This window comes from Octopus sinensis, linkage group LG21 (assembly GCF_006345805.1).
Source record: "Octopus sinensis linkage group LG21, ASM634580v1, whole genome shotgun sequence".
NCBI classification, from domain to species: Eukaryota; Metazoa; Mollusca; class Cephalopoda; order Octopoda; family Octopodidae; genus Octopus; species Octopus sinensis.
The window spans coordinates 13095339-13111726 of record NC_043017.1 but is presented as its reverse complement, the minus strand read 5'-3'; the positions used below and the strand labels follow the sequence as shown (position 1 = coordinate 13111726).

The window sequence follows — 16388 nt, the reverse complement described above, 5'->3', positions numbered from 1 at the left end:
TTCAAGTCAATGCAGAATTACAGATAGCATTTATGGAATTTTGATTTACTGTCTGGTGACTTTTGGCCAACCCTACATGTAATATGTGTATGTATGTATGTATATATATATATATATATAATGTGTATATTATAATATATAGTAGTTGTGATACCTGTGTCGGTGGCACATAAAAAGCACCATCCGAACGTGGCCGTTGCCAGCGGCGCTTCGACTGGCTTCTGTGCCAGTGGCACATAAAAAGCACCATCCGAACGTGGCCGATGCCAGTGCTGCCTTGGCTGGCTTCCGTGCCGGTGGCACGTTAAAAGCACCAACCGATCGTGGCCGATGCCCCCCCCCCCCCCGGCACCTGTGCAGGTGGAACGTAAAAAGCACCCACTACACTTGCGGAGTGGTTGGCGTTAGGAAGGGCATCCAGCTGTAGAAACTCTGCCAGATCAGACTGGAGCCTGGTGTAGCCCTGGCTTCCCAGACTCTGGTCGAACCGTCCAACCCGTGCTAGCGCGGAAAACGGACGTTAAACGATGATGATGATAGGATGTATATATTATGTGTATATATATGTATTCTGTGTATATATATGTATTATGTGTATATATTATATGTATTATGTACATATATTATGTATTATGTGCATATTATATGCATTATGTGCATATATGCATTATGTGTATATATTATATGCATTATGTGTTTGGCAAAAGGGACCGATAGAACAAGTACTAGGCTTACAAAGAATAAAGCCTGGAGTTGATTTGTTTGACTAAAGGCGGTGCTCCAGCATGGCCGCAGTCAAATGACTGAACCAGTAAAAGAACAAGAATATTTATATATATATTGTATTCTTTGTGATATATTACATGTATTATGATGTGGATAGAGATGTGCATTTAATGTATTATAGACAAAAGTATTTGGCCCCTACACTGTGTTTTCACCTTTTACCACAGAGTCTGGAAGATCTTCTGGATAGACGTCTTGAGATATTGAACATTGTGCAGAAGAAAGAGATGTCTCCAACTGAAATCCCAACAACCGGAGCCCCTTGCACTCCAGTCACTAATGCCCCTGCTATCTACCAAGGTAACCACCGGATGAATGTGTCTATGGAGGTCAATGATGTCGGGGTAGAGCCTAAAATGATTACAACATCAAGCCTGACGAAGAGCAAATCTTACGTGTCAACAGCTACGACTCCCTCTCTTTCTTACAGAACTTCTTGTGGTAAGTTCCCTTATGGCTTCGCCCTAGTCTTCTTTTCTCTCTGTAATGTACCAATCGACTATGACTGGACTCTAGCCTCGTTCTTTGAAACAAACTTTAATAATAGACTCGTCTTTTATCTTTTACTTGTTTCAGTTATTGGACCGCGGCCATGCTGGGGCACCACTTTCAAGGATTTTTAGTTGAACAAATCGACCCCAGTATTTACTTTTTTCTTTAATATTTTTTTTTTGTGATACTTATTCCGTCTCTTTTGTCAAACTGCTAAGTTACAAGGATGTAAACAAACTGACACCAGTTGTCAAGTGGTGGTGGTGGTGGTGGAGGACAAGCACAGAAGCAAAGACTCACACACAAACGTATCTGATGGGCTTTCACGCAGTTTCCATCTACTAGATTAATTTCAGACAAAGCAAGGTCCTTAACTACACAGCCATGCCTTCACTGAAACAATATCATCATCATCATTCAACTGCCAGGGGCCACACCAAGTTTCATAGCCTATTTTGGCTTGGTTTCTATGGCTGGATGCCTTTCCTAATGCCAACCACTTCACAGTGTATACCAGGTGCTTTTTACATGGCACCAGCTCCAACACACACACACACACACATTTGATGCTCCTGTAAGTTTAAGTCTAAATATGAACATTCTTTCTCTTTCCTCTTTCTCTTTGTGCACAATAATTGCATTTCTTGTAGTGGGACAAGGCAAATTTTAGTGAAGAGAACTGCTGGTTGATTACATCAATCCTAGTACTTGATTGGCATTTTATTTTAACAGGTGGCACGTAAAAAGCACCCACTACACTCATGGAGTGGTTGGCGTTAGGAAGGGCATCCAGCTGTAGAAACACTGCCAGATCAGACTGGAGCCTGATGCAGCCTTCTGGCTTCCCAGATCCCCGGTCGAACCGTCCAACCCATGCTAGCATGGAAAACGGACGTTAAACGATGATGATGATGATGATGATGATGAACCCCACCAGAATGCTAAAAGGCAAAATTGACTGGTAATATTTCAGAACTGTAAGACAGCAAACTGGCAAAATTGTTGGCATCATCATCATCATCATTTAACGTCTGCTTTCCATGCTAGCATGGGTTGGACGATTTTGACTGAGGGCTGGCGAACCATATGGCTGCACTAGGCTCCAATCTTGATCTGGCAGAGTTTCTACAGCTGGATGCCCTTCCTAACGCCAACCACTACGAGCGTGTAGTGGGTGCTTTTTACGTGCCACCGGCATGGGGGTGCCAGTCAGGCGGTACTGGCAACAACCTCGCTCAAATCTTTTTACACGTGCCACCGGCACAGGTGCCAGTAAGGCAATGCTGGTAACGATCACGCTCGAATGGTGCCTTTTACGTGCTACCGAGACGGAAGCCAGTTAGCCGCTCTGGCAATGATCATGCTCAGATGGTGCTCTTGGCACCCTGCTCGGCAGTATTTTGTTCGTCTTTTTGTTCCAAGCTCAAATGCTGCCGGGGTTTATATTGCCTTTTGGGGTTAATAAAATAAGTACCAGTCAAATACTGGGGTTGATTTAATCAAATTAGCCCCCCCCCCCGCAGAATTGCTGGCCTTGTGCCAAAATTTGAAACCAGTGTTTCAGAACTTAGACTGTGAAGAGTTGTGAATAAATATCACATAAAGTTAAGAAGTTTATTTCCCATCCACATAGTTTCAGGTTCAATCCCTCTGTGGGCATATATTTTACTAATGTAACGCTTGTGCCAACAAAAACCTTGCAAGTAGATTTGGTAGGTGGAAACTGAAAGAAGCCCATTATATGTAGATGTATATGCTTGTGTCTTGTTTGTCTTAACATCACATGATAGTTGTAAACAAGCTTCACCATCATACAAGTGACATCCTTTGTTTCTGATCTTCCATGAGGGCATGCCCATCCATGAGGAAATATTGTTACTTGGAAACGGGTGAGGGTTAGCAGCAGGAAATGCATCCAGCCGTAGAAAACCTGCCTTAATAAATTCCATCCAACTCATGCAAATGCGGAAAAGTGAACGTTAAAATGATAAGCAGGATGGTTATTACTTGAGTCTTATTAGGGGGTTTTCCTATCTCTTGTTTAGCCTTAAATGTCTCGTTTTAACCAGGCCTAATGAAAGTACCAGGCTTAATGAAAAATCAAGTACTGGAGTTGATTCATTTAACTGAAAATTGAAGGGCGGTGCCCCAGCATGGCCACAGTCTAATGACTGAAACAAGTAAAAGATAAAAGGTAACCCTTTAGCATTTAAACCAGCCGTATCCGGCCAAAATATTCTACCTGTTTTTATGCTCAAGCTGATCAGGTCTAGCCTCTCACACCAAACCGACAATATCATTCTAAAAATTGAGTTAATTTATCAAAATCTCAAAGCTACAAGATAATGCATGATTAATTCAAAACAACGAATGCTAAAGGGTTAACTACTGTCGTACACCAGTATTTAATGAGGTTACGGTTTTAATGTTTTAGAAGTTTGGTTGTTTGTTGCATATTGTTTACTATAACAGAAGTGTTGTAATATTTCTTTGTCAGGTTCTCTTAACAAATGTACCACAGCAGAGTCCAGTTATGTGTCCTGGTCTTGTGGTGACAGTCCAAATGCGGCAATTTATTCCCCGCACCACAATCTCAGCAATTGTTCACCACAAAACTCTGTTGAAATTGATGCAAACCGTCCAAATAAAAACTCATCTAAGGTAAATCAAACCATTACTATTTCCTTTCGCTATCTGCTCTATTTTTTTTTTTTCTTTTTTCTTCACCATAGGCGCAGGAGTGGCTGTGTGGTAAGTAGCTTGCTAACCAACCGCATAGTTCCGGGTTCAGTCCCACTGCATGGCATCTTTGGCAAGTGTCTTCTGCTATAGCCCCGGGCCGACCAATGCCTTGTGAGTGGATTTGGTAGACGGAAACTGAAAGAAGCCCGTCGTATATATGTGTGTGTGTTTGTGTGTCTGTGTTTGTCCCCCTAGCATTGCTTGACAACCGATGCTGGTGTTTTTACGTCCCCGTCACTTAGCGGTTCGGCAAAAGAGACCGATAGAATAAGTACTGGGCTTACAAAGAATAAGTCCCGGGGTCTATTTGCTCGACTAAAGGCGATGCTCCAGCATGGCCACAGTCAAATGACTGAAACAAGTAAAAGAGAAAGAGAAAGAGAGCTAATGTATTACATATTTCGAGGGGGTGCTAAACGGTTCCTGGCTTTAAGGGTATCCTGAAAGGCCTGGCTGGAGGTCCAACCTTCTGAGTTCTTTTACAAGGCTCAGAAAAACTGAAGGACTTCTGCAATAAGTGTGTTGATCTGAGAGGGAAATATGTTGAATAAAATCCTAACTGATCCTCCTGTATTTTGTTTTACCCAAAGCCAGGAACTTTTCAGCACCCCTCATAGTACTACTACTACTACTACTACCAACACTGTTATGAATGTTTCAAATACTTTTACCTAAAAAATATATATATATATATATATCTAAAAAAAATTTTTTAAAGCTTATTAATGCTAATCTGCTTGAGATTAATGGTTCAATGATACAAATTATGTTTATATTTAACTTTTTTGTTACCATATTTCTGCTGCTTGTGTTTCAATTAATTCTTAAAAGAATGAAGGATTTATTAAACAGATGAGATGTTTGAGGGCTATGGTTGGTGTGACAGAGATGGACAGGATGAGGAATGAGGAGGTGTGAAGGCGAGCAGGAATGAGAGAAAAACTAACAACCAAAATGGATAGACAAATGTTGAAGTGGTTTGGTTACATGGAGAGAATAGATGAGCGGATGATAAGGAGGGTGATGAGGGCAGAAGTGGTAGGCAACAAAATCAGAAGCAGACCTCGATTTGTGTGGATTGATGGAGTGAGAAATGCTTTGGTGGTTAGAGTTGTTGGGGTGAGAGAGGCAAGAGATTTTATAAATGATAGGAAAGTTTGGATTTGTGGCCGGATGAGTGAATTTGATGAGTGAATTTGATGCGGCAGGGGTAAACCAGCATATGCTGTTGGGCCCTGTTGCTAATATTAGGGGTTATGTTCTATGCCTTGACCCATGTATAGAATGGGGCTTGCCTCTTTGAGCTGGGAAATGAATGGAATGCTTGCTGTGTGTGTGGCTACCCCCTCCTAAAAACATGGGGAACAGGCCTGGGTATATTTAAAAAAAAAAAACCTTTACTAGGCGTAGGAGTGGCTGTGTGGTAAGTAGCTTGCTTACCAACCACACGGTTCCGGGTTCAGTCCCACTGCGTGGCACCCTGGGAAAGTGTCTTCTACTATAGCCTCGGGCCGACCAAAGCCTTGTGAGTGGATTTGGTAGACGGAAACTGAAAGAAGCCTGTCGTATATATGTATATATATACATATATGTATGTGTGTGTGTTTGTGTCTGTGTTTGTCCCCCCAACAACCCTTGACAATCGATGCTGGCATGTTTACGTCCCCGTTACTTAGCGGTTCGGCAAAAGAGACCGATAGAATAAGTACTGGGGGCGATGCTCCAGCATGGCCGCAGTCAAATGACTGAAACAAGTAAAAGAGAAAAGAGTAAAGAGTAGTCCAGCACTAGTCTAGAACCAAAGCTGCCAGAAAACCAGTGATGTATTGTATATATGCATATGTTTTGTGTTGTTCCTTTTAATTGAACAAATCAATTTCTGTTTTAGGACCATTCATCAGTGTTCAATATATTTAGTGATATTGATTCTCCAAAGAAAGATATCTATGAGGATTCGAGAGAAGATTTTGCTAGGTAATATTTTCTTATTTCTACTTGGTTAATAGTGTTTAATCCTTTATTGGTTAGTCATATCTTCACATTACCTCAGCTACTGTCTAAAATTTACCATATTTAACGGCATATAAGACACTTAAAAAAAAAAAAATTTCCATCATCAGTTTGGAACCCCTATCTTGCTCAGAACATTGACCTCCTGGAATCTGTCCAGAGACGTGCAACCAAACGCATACCCTCCATCAGACACCTACCATATTCTGAGCGCCTTGTTTCCCTGGGCATGGATTCACAGAAGCTCCGGCGTCTGGCGACGGACTTGGTAAACACCCACAAAGTTATCAACCACCTCACCAACAACAACACTGAACACCTTTTTGATCTCCATGTGTCTAACACACGTGGACATGCCTACAAAGTCAGAAAACAACACAGCTCCCATGACTTTCGGAAACATTTTTTCACGCTCAGAGTTGCTGAAGCATGGAATAAACTGCCTGCGTCAGTTGTTGACTGCCATGACACTGCATCCTTTAAGGCCCTCATGCTTTCCGAAATCCGCCGAAACTACACCTGATTATATATACACTTTAGATGAGTTGTAGTGCACCTGAGCACTGTACACAATGTTTTTATTATTATTATTATTATTATTTAAAATCACCCTGGGTGTACTGTGAGCAAAGTTTGGTTTCTCATAAGCCTAAATTACAAGCTTTAATGCACTAAACACTTCCTTCTTGACTATGTGGTGCTGAAATTGGAATGTATCTGATATGCCCGTGTCTTTAATGCCATCAAATATGGTAATGGCATATTTGTGTAGTTTTTGTAAATAAGTTGTGTTTCATCATCATCGTTTAACATCCGTTTTCCGTGCTAGCACGGGTTGGACGGTTCGACCGGGGATCTGGGAAGCCAGAAGGCTGCACCAGGCTCCAGTCTTATCTGGCAAATGTTTCTACAGCTGGGTGCTTTTTACGTGCCACCTGCACAGAGAATTTATTTTCATTTATTCCCATCTGTGGTTCTGTCACTACTTGCAGTTCAGAATTCCTTCAGTACTCAGATGTCATAATTTAGTTGATACATTGAATAAAAACATGAAAAAGAAATGATTAAAAATTAACTCTGTTGGATCAAGTGTTGCCTGTAATAGACTTCAAAATGATAATCATTAGAACAGTGGACGGAATGCCTCCTGCAGTATTTATTTAGGCATTTCTATGCTCTTTGAGTTCAATGTCTACCAGAGTCAAAATTTGCATTTTATTCTTAGCCCCAGCCCATTCAAAGTACCTTGGATTGCAGAATGACCTGCTGTGCTTACCTTGGATCATAGAGTGACCTACTGTGCTTGAGACCTATTGAGTCAAGTACATCAATATCAATATCAAAATAAATATCAAATGGAAATAGTAGTTGTGATACCTGTGCCGGTGGCACATAAACAGCACCATCCGAATGTGGCCGATGCCAGCGCCACCTTGACCGGCTTCTGTGCCGGTGGCACGTAAAAAACCCCAACCGATTGTGGCCGCTGCTAGCCTCCCCTGGCACCTGTGCTGGTGGCACGTAAAAAGCACCCACTACACTCACGGAGTGGTTGGCGTTAGGAAGGGCATCCAGCTGTAGAAACACTGCCAGATCAGACTGGAGCCTGGCGCAGCCTCCTGGCTTCCCAGACCCCGGTCGAACCGTCCAACCCGTGCTAGCACGGAAAACGGACGTTAAACGATGATGATGATGATGAAGTGCCAGTCAAAAATAGATGCTGATGCTTCAGTTTTCCTCTTTCTCTTTCATAGAATTGGTTATAGTCAGCAAGAAGGCATCTGTTTACTTTAATATCTGCTTTTCCATGTATGTATGGGTCAGGCAGAATTTCTATGATTGGACACTTTACCTGTCGCCAGCCCTTGTTTCCAAATAAGGTGATATTTCCTTAAGGCTGGGCATGTTTTCATTGATTGGAAACTGACACTGTATGACATTGTGAGGCTAAGTAGCTAAGTGGTTAAGGGTATTCAACTCACAATCATAAGGTTGTGGGTTCGATATCTGACACGTTGTGTCTTTGAGCATGACACTTTCACGTTGCTCCAGTCCACTCAGTTGGCAAAAACGAGTAGTACCTATGTTTCAAAGTGCCATCCTTGTCACATTCTGTGTCACGCTGAATCTCCCTGAGAACTACATTAAGGATACATGTGTCTGTGGAGTGCTCAACCACTTGCATGTTAATTTTATGAGCAGGCTGTTCCATTGATTAGACCAACTGGAACCCTCATCATCGTAACTGATGATGAGGGTTCTCAGGAAGATTCAGCGTGACACATTTGCAAGCATCACATGATGTCAAGACAAGGATATAAACAATGGCTTCTTTCAGTTTTCGTCTACCAAATCCACTCACAAGGTTTTGGCTGTCATGGGGCTATAGTAGAAGATACTTGCCCAAGGTTCCATGCAGTGGGACTGAACCTGAAACCATGTGATTGGGAAGTGAACTAATTAACTATACAACACAGTTGAACTAAAAATAATATTAACAAAAAAGTACCACACACTGATTTAACCCTTTAGTGTTTGCATTATTCTGCCAAAATTAATCCCTTTTCATCCACTTTGTTTTGAACTAATCATGCATTATCTTGTAGCTATGAGATTTTGATGAGGTAGCTGTTAATTTTTAAAATGATATTGTAGGGTTGGTGTGAGAGACCAGATCTGGCCAGTTTGAACATAAAACGGGCAGAATACTTTTGGCTGGATATGGCCGGTTTAAATGCTAAAGGGTTAAGGTAATGGGGAACTAATTTTGTATGATTTCATGAATTTTTTAATGAAAAACACTGTTGTCAAGAAAGTCCGCCCCCAAGGGTTGTCCAACAATTTGATGGTGCAAGAAAAAGGAGGAAGTAGTTATCTGTGAATGCTAAAGGCGTTATTATATTGGGGATAGTTTTAGTTATTTTTGTCTTTCATCTTCTCAATTTATTGTTTTATATTTTCAGACATTCCCATGGTGAGAATGATGACTTCATTCCTTTTGATCCACCAATTGTGTCAAAGTTTGGTCCCATTTCTCGTACCAAGGTGAAAGACAAGACGACTTGCCCAGTGCAAGTTACTGCGGAAGGGGTAAGAGGGCTTTTGCTTTTAGGATTTTGTTGACTGCAAATAGAAAGTGAAATAAAAAAAATTTGCCTGAAATTTCTCAATAACTATTGCAATTTAACCCTTTGGTGTTCACATTATTCTGCCACAATTAATGCTTCTTCATCCACATTGTTTTGAACTAATCATTCATCATCTTGTAGCGATGAGATTTTGATGAGGTAGCTGTTAATTTTTAAAACAATATTGTAGGGTTGGTGTGAGAGACCAGATAGGGCTAGTTTGAACATAAAACAGGTAGAATATTTTTGGCCGGATATGGCCGGTTTAAATGCTAAAGGGTTAAGTTATCTTCCATTCTCATCACATAAGATGTTTTGAGCTAACGAGTGAGCCTCTACACGGTCTCTTGACATGCTAGAGGTAACAACTAAATTTTCAAATCCCATTGTTCCATTTTAAAACGGAATGGAAGAGAGAGAGCTACACAATTTATGGTTTCTCATTGTACTTTTGGTTCCTTACTAGAATGGTCTTATCTCAAATTTTGATTATTTTGATTGTTCCTATTCAGTCTAGGGTACTTTGTGTAAACTGTACCTCACTTTGCAAAACTGTACCTCAGTTCATGCTTGTTTTCACACCCAACCTTACTCTTAATACATGCAAACCCTCTGTCTTTGTATTTGTTTCTTTTAAGCACACATACACCTCTCTCTTAAACATGCTCGCATGCTCCAGACACATTATTTTCAAGCTATTCTGTGAATCTTTGATTCAAGTGTATTTACCTTGCCCAGTTCTTTTAACCCCTTACCCGGCAGAAACGAATATATGCATTTTGACCGAAATCGTTTTTTTTCTATCTCTGGCAAGTTAACTCGTCAAAAGATAGACTCACCAAAATCGACAGCAAACGAGTTCCTTCGTCTAAAAACGGGTTAACTCGTTTCTGCCCAAAGCGGTAATTTAAAATCAATATTATTGAATTAAAATTCATAATAAATAAGGTTTGAAATATACCTCGAAATCACCATTCAAAACATAGTAAAATAAAACAATTAAAAAATATGTCTGAAAAAATACATTTATTTTCAAAATAATTGTTGGGTAAGGGGTTAATCTTCATTCCTATTATTGGTTACAATTGATGACAAATGTGTTTTGTTTATTTTAAAGAACACGCCTCAGGTGATCCCTGTCACAGCTTCTACACCCTATGAACACAATTATATGGTGAGCTCTTCTTTAGCGCCATCTAGTTACAAAAACATTGTGATAACAAACTCCAATCAAAGCCAGCTGCGGCCCGACGCCAAGCCGTTTGTCTCCTCAAGTCTGCCTGAGACCATTGAAACTACTGATGAAAACACAACTAATTCAGGTGAACCGTACACACTTTGGAACTATCAAGAAACGTGAGTCATAGATTTTTACTACTGTGTGTGTGTGTGTGTGTGTGTGTGTGTAGGAAGCATTTTGAGTGAGACATGGGTTTCTGACTTATTTTCAAGGATAGCGACTTTGAATGAAAAATACTTGTGCTATGATGATTCACCCAACTCTTACCAGGTATGGAAAGCTGTAGAAAATCTAGTTCAACAAATTCCATCCATGCAGTGCAAGTATGGAAAAGTGAAAATTGGCATTGGAGTACCGCCATTTGCTTAGTACTTTTTCGACTCTGATTGAGCTATTTTATTGGTTGATTATGATTTTTTTTTTTTTTTCCATTGCCATTTAAATTATATTGCATTTATTTTTATTGTGTGTGTTGTATTGTCTATTCTCAGTCTGCAAGAGAAGAGCAACAGCAAGATCAAAAAGGAACTGTCGCAGTTAGCTCAACAATCTCAGATTGCAAGTACCGATGGAGAGAAATTAGACCTTGAACTACGTACCATTAACTTACAGATTACGCTGGTATGTTTAAACAATTGTACTCTCTAATTTCATTTGTTCTTTGTATAGATGTAAACCACTTTATTTTTTCTTAGATACACTCTATATGTATAAACGGCAAAATGTCTGCGTGTGTGTCCTTTATACAAATCCACAATTTTTCAGTTAGAGGGCTCACACTTTCTATGGTCATTTAAAACCGTCTAAGGGTGGTCGTGCACATCTTTACATTTCCTCAGTCACCCCGCAAAGCCATTAAAAAATCAATAGAAGTGATTTTTTTGTGAATTTTCTATCCAAAACCCAATCAAAATGTCCGAAACTTGATACGCCAATTGAATGCCAGCTAGCTGTATGTGATTGGTCAGAGATTTGGACAGTACTCGCGTGTATGTGCATATGCACGCAGCCGGGTCATACGTTGCCGGGTCAAAGTGCTAGTTAGCTATAATCTTCCTGATATTCGAGGATGGATGTCTTTGAAAAATTCACAAAATCATTAATTTTAGCTGCAAACAAATTTTATTGACACCAATGTGTTTGTATTGCTCGTATACAACATTGACAATCATTTGCTGTGTCCTTTGTTTTCAATCTTCTGTGGAAATACCTCTGGTCACGAGGGAATATCTTACATAGATACTGTGAGGGCTGGTGAGAAGAATTTCGTCTGACCCATGCAAGCATTGGAAAAGTGTAAGTCAAAACATCGATGATGTTGATAATCTTCACTATGTTTTACTTAGTTGATCTCTGATTGTCATCAGACATTTAGGTGTCTTATTCACGTGCGGGTGGCACGTAAAAAGCACCCACTACACTCGCGGAGTGGTTGGCGTTATGAAGGGCATCCAGCCGTAGAAACACTGCCAGATCAGACTGGGCCTGATGCAGCCTTCTGGCTTCACAGACCCCAGTTGAACCGTCCAACCCATGCCAGCATGGAAAGCGAACGCTAAACGATGATGACGATGATTTATGGATGTATTCATATCAACCCTGTACTAGATTTGAACTAGAAATGTCTATTCCTTAATTAACGATGGAACTGTTCTTATCCACTGGCCTGTTGATGTATGGGCATGCCGACTGTTTGATCTGAAGTTCTTAACGTTGTTTTATCACAGAAAATGAAAAGTCTACACATGGCTTTGGAAGCACAGCTAAAAGAATCAAATATGTTGAACAAGAAAAGGAAACAAGAACAAGAGGACAGACAGTATGCTGAGGATCTTGTCATTGAAGAACTTGTCCAAAAGGTCAAAGGTCAGTTATATTTCTTTTTTTTTTTTTCTTGTTTCAGTCATTTGACTGCGGCCATGCTGGAGCACCGCCTTTAATCGAGCAACTCGACCCCGGGACTTATTCTTTTGTAAGCCCAGTACTTATTCTATCGGTCTCTTTTGCCGAACCGCTAAGTAATGGGGACATAAACACACCAGCATCGGTTGTCAAGCAATGCTAGGGAGACAAATACAGACACAAACACACACACGCATATATGTATATATATATATATATATACATATATACGATGGGCTTCTTTCAGTTTCTGTCTACCAAATCCACTCACAAGGCTTTGGTCGGCCCGAGGCTATAGTAGAAGACACTTGCCCAAGGTGACACGCAGTGGGACTGAACCCGGAACCATGTGGTTGGGAAACGAGCTACTTACCACACAGCCACTCCTGCCTATATTTAACCCTTTAGCATTCTGACTGTTAAACGTACTGCTTATTTATTCACATTGTTTTGAATTATAATCTTGCATTATTTCTGGACTGCGGCCATACTGGAGCACCGCCTTTAGTCGAGCAAATCAACCCCAGGACTTATTCTTTGTAAGCCTAGTAATTATTCTATCAGTTTCTTTTGCTGAACCGCTAAGCTATGGGGATGTAAACACATCACCATCGATTGTCAAGCAATGTTGGGGGACACAAACACAGACACACACACACACATACATATACGACAGGCTTCTTTCAGTTTCTGTCTACCAAATCCACTCACAAGGCTTTGGTAGAAGACATTTGCCCAAGGTGCCATGTAGTGGGACTGAACCCGGAGCCATGTAGCTGGTGCATCCTTTCCTCTATCTGACATTTTTTTTTTACTGTTCACTTTTTTCTGTTTTCTATATAGCTTATAATGGGTACTTTTTCATGACACCAATAGATAGCCGGGTTGACATTGCAAGAATAAATGTAGGGGTAGAGGGTGTAGTGTGAATATAGATGGAATGACAAACAATAATTTCTAGTTTGATGATATCTACTAAGTTGAAACTTCAAAGTTACTGTGACCTTTTTTCCTTATAAAAATTTATAAATATGGTACTCTACTAAAAAGTATTTAGTGATCTTCAAGATAATGTTCAACGGTTTTTATATATAACTTTACATAAACAAGCATATATATATATATAAAATAGCGATTTTGACGTCTATATCTAGCATATAAACTGTCCACTTTTAGTGGTTAGTCCTTTAAATTTTGTATGTAAAAAATATTTTAATCTTCGGATTTTTTTAATATGCTAGGTCACTGGTTTTAATTGATTAATATCAATTTCTACCCTTATTCAATTTTATATATATATATGGAGGCGCAATGGACCAGTGGTTAGGGCAGCGGACTCGCGGTTTCGATTCCCAGACCGGGCGTTGTGAGTGTTTATTGAGCGAAAACACCTAAAAGCTCCACGAGGCTCCGGCAGGAGGTGGTGATCCCTGCTGTACTCTTTCACCACTCTTTCTCCCACTCTTTCTTCTGTTGGCCTGCTTGCTTAGCCAGCGGGGTGGCGTCATTCGAAGGCTAAAACAATGCGAACGCATTGTGACCAGCGATGTGTAACAACATCTGATGGTTTGGTCTGTCACATGATATATATATATATATATATATATATATAAACACACACACATACATACATACAAGGGGGCACCCAAAGGAAACTGGAATTTTGCAATATTATTGTATTCACTATTACATGTTTACACTTTTATCACCTTCAAAGTATTCTCTATTTGAAGCAATGCATTGGTCCAGGTATGTTTTCCACTATTTGGAGCAGTGCTGGAACTCCTGCAAAGTGATACCTTTCAATGCCTCTGACGTTTTTTTTCTTCACCTCTTCCACATCTGCAAATTCCATAGCACTAGTTTTCGTCACCAATGATGACTTTTGCAAAAGGGTCCAGATCAACTCCCAGCTGTTCTTTCAGTTCTTTCAGTAAAATGTATGTGTTGTATATAGAAAGCTGTATTTTTATAATATACACTCTGTGTGTATATATATATATGTATATATGTATTTTTTCTCTTTTTCCTAGACACAAATAGTGATGATTATATAACAGATCCTGAACCAGCTGATGAGATAGCAGAAAGTTAGGGTATGGTGTTGGCAATTGGTAACATGATGAAGGCACTGGTATAGTTACCAATTGGCCATTTTCCTATTATAATTCATACATTGGTGTATTATTTGCAGAAAGAACAATAGAATGTAAAAATAAAAGAAAATAAAAAAAAATGAGCAAAAAAAAAACTGAAGCTAAGGAACTTTTGTATCTTATAATCAAACATTGTATTAAACTTTGGTAAGTAGTGGACCAAAAAAACTCATAAAAACAACAAAAAATACAGACCACACCCATTATTAAAGGTTTAGCAATGGTAAAAATAGGATGAAAACTAAATATTTAAAAAAAAAAAATCCAGCAAAACAAAAAATAAAAAAAAAAAAAACAACCATTTTTATGGTTAATTGATCTTAAACCATTTTTGTTTAAAACTTGGGTGGCCTGCCATTGTAGCATCGCCGGAAGTTAAAATGTGTTAATAATGATAATAATAATATTAATAATGATAATAATGATAATGATAATATTATTAACACACTATGTTGACTGTACTGAAAGTCATTAATCTAAACGGTTGTTATTACAACTTCAATTGGATTTACTACATTGTCACCACAATGGAAGAAATACATTAAGAAAGTGATAAAGAAAGAAGTCTTTTTTCCCCTTATCAAAGAAAGAACCCCACCCTCTCCCTTCCCTTAAAGATTTCTTGCTAATTAAGGAAGGAGGAAAACAAGTAAAAAAAAAAAAAAGAAAGAAATTTTAATACAGGATAACAATATAAAAAACTGATTTTTAAAAAGTCATTTGAAGGATGAGAGTCGAAAAAAATTTGCTCATCTTCCCTTCAGAAATATCCCTCCTAAAATTCCTTTATAAGTGGTTTCCCTTTCACAAATGCTGATGACATTTATCTGGTGCCATGTGCAATTATAGATCAGCTCTGTGTGTGTGTGTGTGTGTGTGTATTTATGTGCGTGCACACATGCACATGTGGGTATTGTTGACTGTTACAAAAACGGTGAGTTTCAAACTATCAACTTATCTATTCATGTACTGGAATTATATATATATATATATATATGTGTGTGTGTGTGTATATGTGTGTGTGTGTGTGTGTAATTGCTAAAATAAGATTTGGTGCTTGTGTCAAGTGCTATATCTTGAGCATTAGAAACATACATACTAAGATATACAGGGTGTCTATAAAGTCCATGTACAATTTACTACATGTATGCGTATATATATATATATATATATATATATATATATATATGCACACACACACACACTTTAATACACATATACAGGGTGTCTATAAAGCCCATGTACAATTCAAAATATTTGTATCGTTGTAAATTGCACATGGACTTCGTAGACACCGTGTATATGTATGTATGTATGTATGTATATATATATATATATATATATATATATATATATATATATATATATATATATATATATATATATGCACACACACACACACACTTTAAAACACTTACACATATACACAGTGACGGGATATTTACAACAAAAAATGAAAAAAATCTCCATGCCTCTAGATAAACCTTACATATCACAACATCAATGTACATCTATTTTTAATAGTTATTTCATTGTTGTCTGCACCGCTTGTTAAGTGTTCCTTGACAAAATGAAAAGAATCGGCAGCAAAACATCAGTTATGATCACACTCACCACCCTGACTCCCTTCTCCCCGACTGTCCTTTCAACCCCTACCATCTTCAGTTTTGTCAGATTTTTACATCCTCCTGGTTATATTATCAACACATAGCTTTTGAAACTATATGAATATACATTATAGATTGTTGTATGTAAGTATGTTTATACATGCACACATATATGGTATGTGTGTGTGTGCATAAATTCATATGTATGTATAACTTATATATATATATCATATGTATATTGTATGTTTACAAATTCATATGTATGTATATATACCTTATATATCACCATATAAATTATATATCTATGTATACATCAATTATATGT

At 38.8% G+C, this 16388-nt stretch overlaps 1 protein-coding gene across 2 annotated transcripts in view; it reads left to right on the top strand.

Moving 5' to 3' along the window:
- LOC115222857 (roquin-2) overlaps nucleotides 1-15191 on the top strand; it is a 93266-nt gene extending 78075 nt beyond the window's left edge. For both annotated transcript variants that reach the window (XM_029793205.2, XM_029793206.2), the window contains exons 11-18: nucleotides 954-1227; nucleotides 3776-3939; nucleotides 5909-5994; nucleotides 8994-9120; nucleotides 10276-10514; nucleotides 10890-11019; nucleotides 12126-12264; nucleotides 14334-15191. In XM_029793205.2, the coding sequence (XP_029649065.1) occupies nucleotides 954-1227; nucleotides 3776-3939; nucleotides 5909-5994; nucleotides 8994-9120; nucleotides 10276-10514; nucleotides 10890-11019; nucleotides 12126-12264; nucleotides 14334-14395 (1221 nt within the window). In that variant the 3' untranslated portion in view covers nucleotides 14396-15191. The remainder of the gene's footprint in view (nucleotides 1-953; nucleotides 1228-3775; nucleotides 3940-5908; nucleotides 5995-8993; nucleotides 9121-10275; nucleotides 10515-10889; nucleotides 11020-12125; nucleotides 12265-14333) is intronic.
- Nucleotides 15192-16388: the final 1197 nt, after the last annotated feature.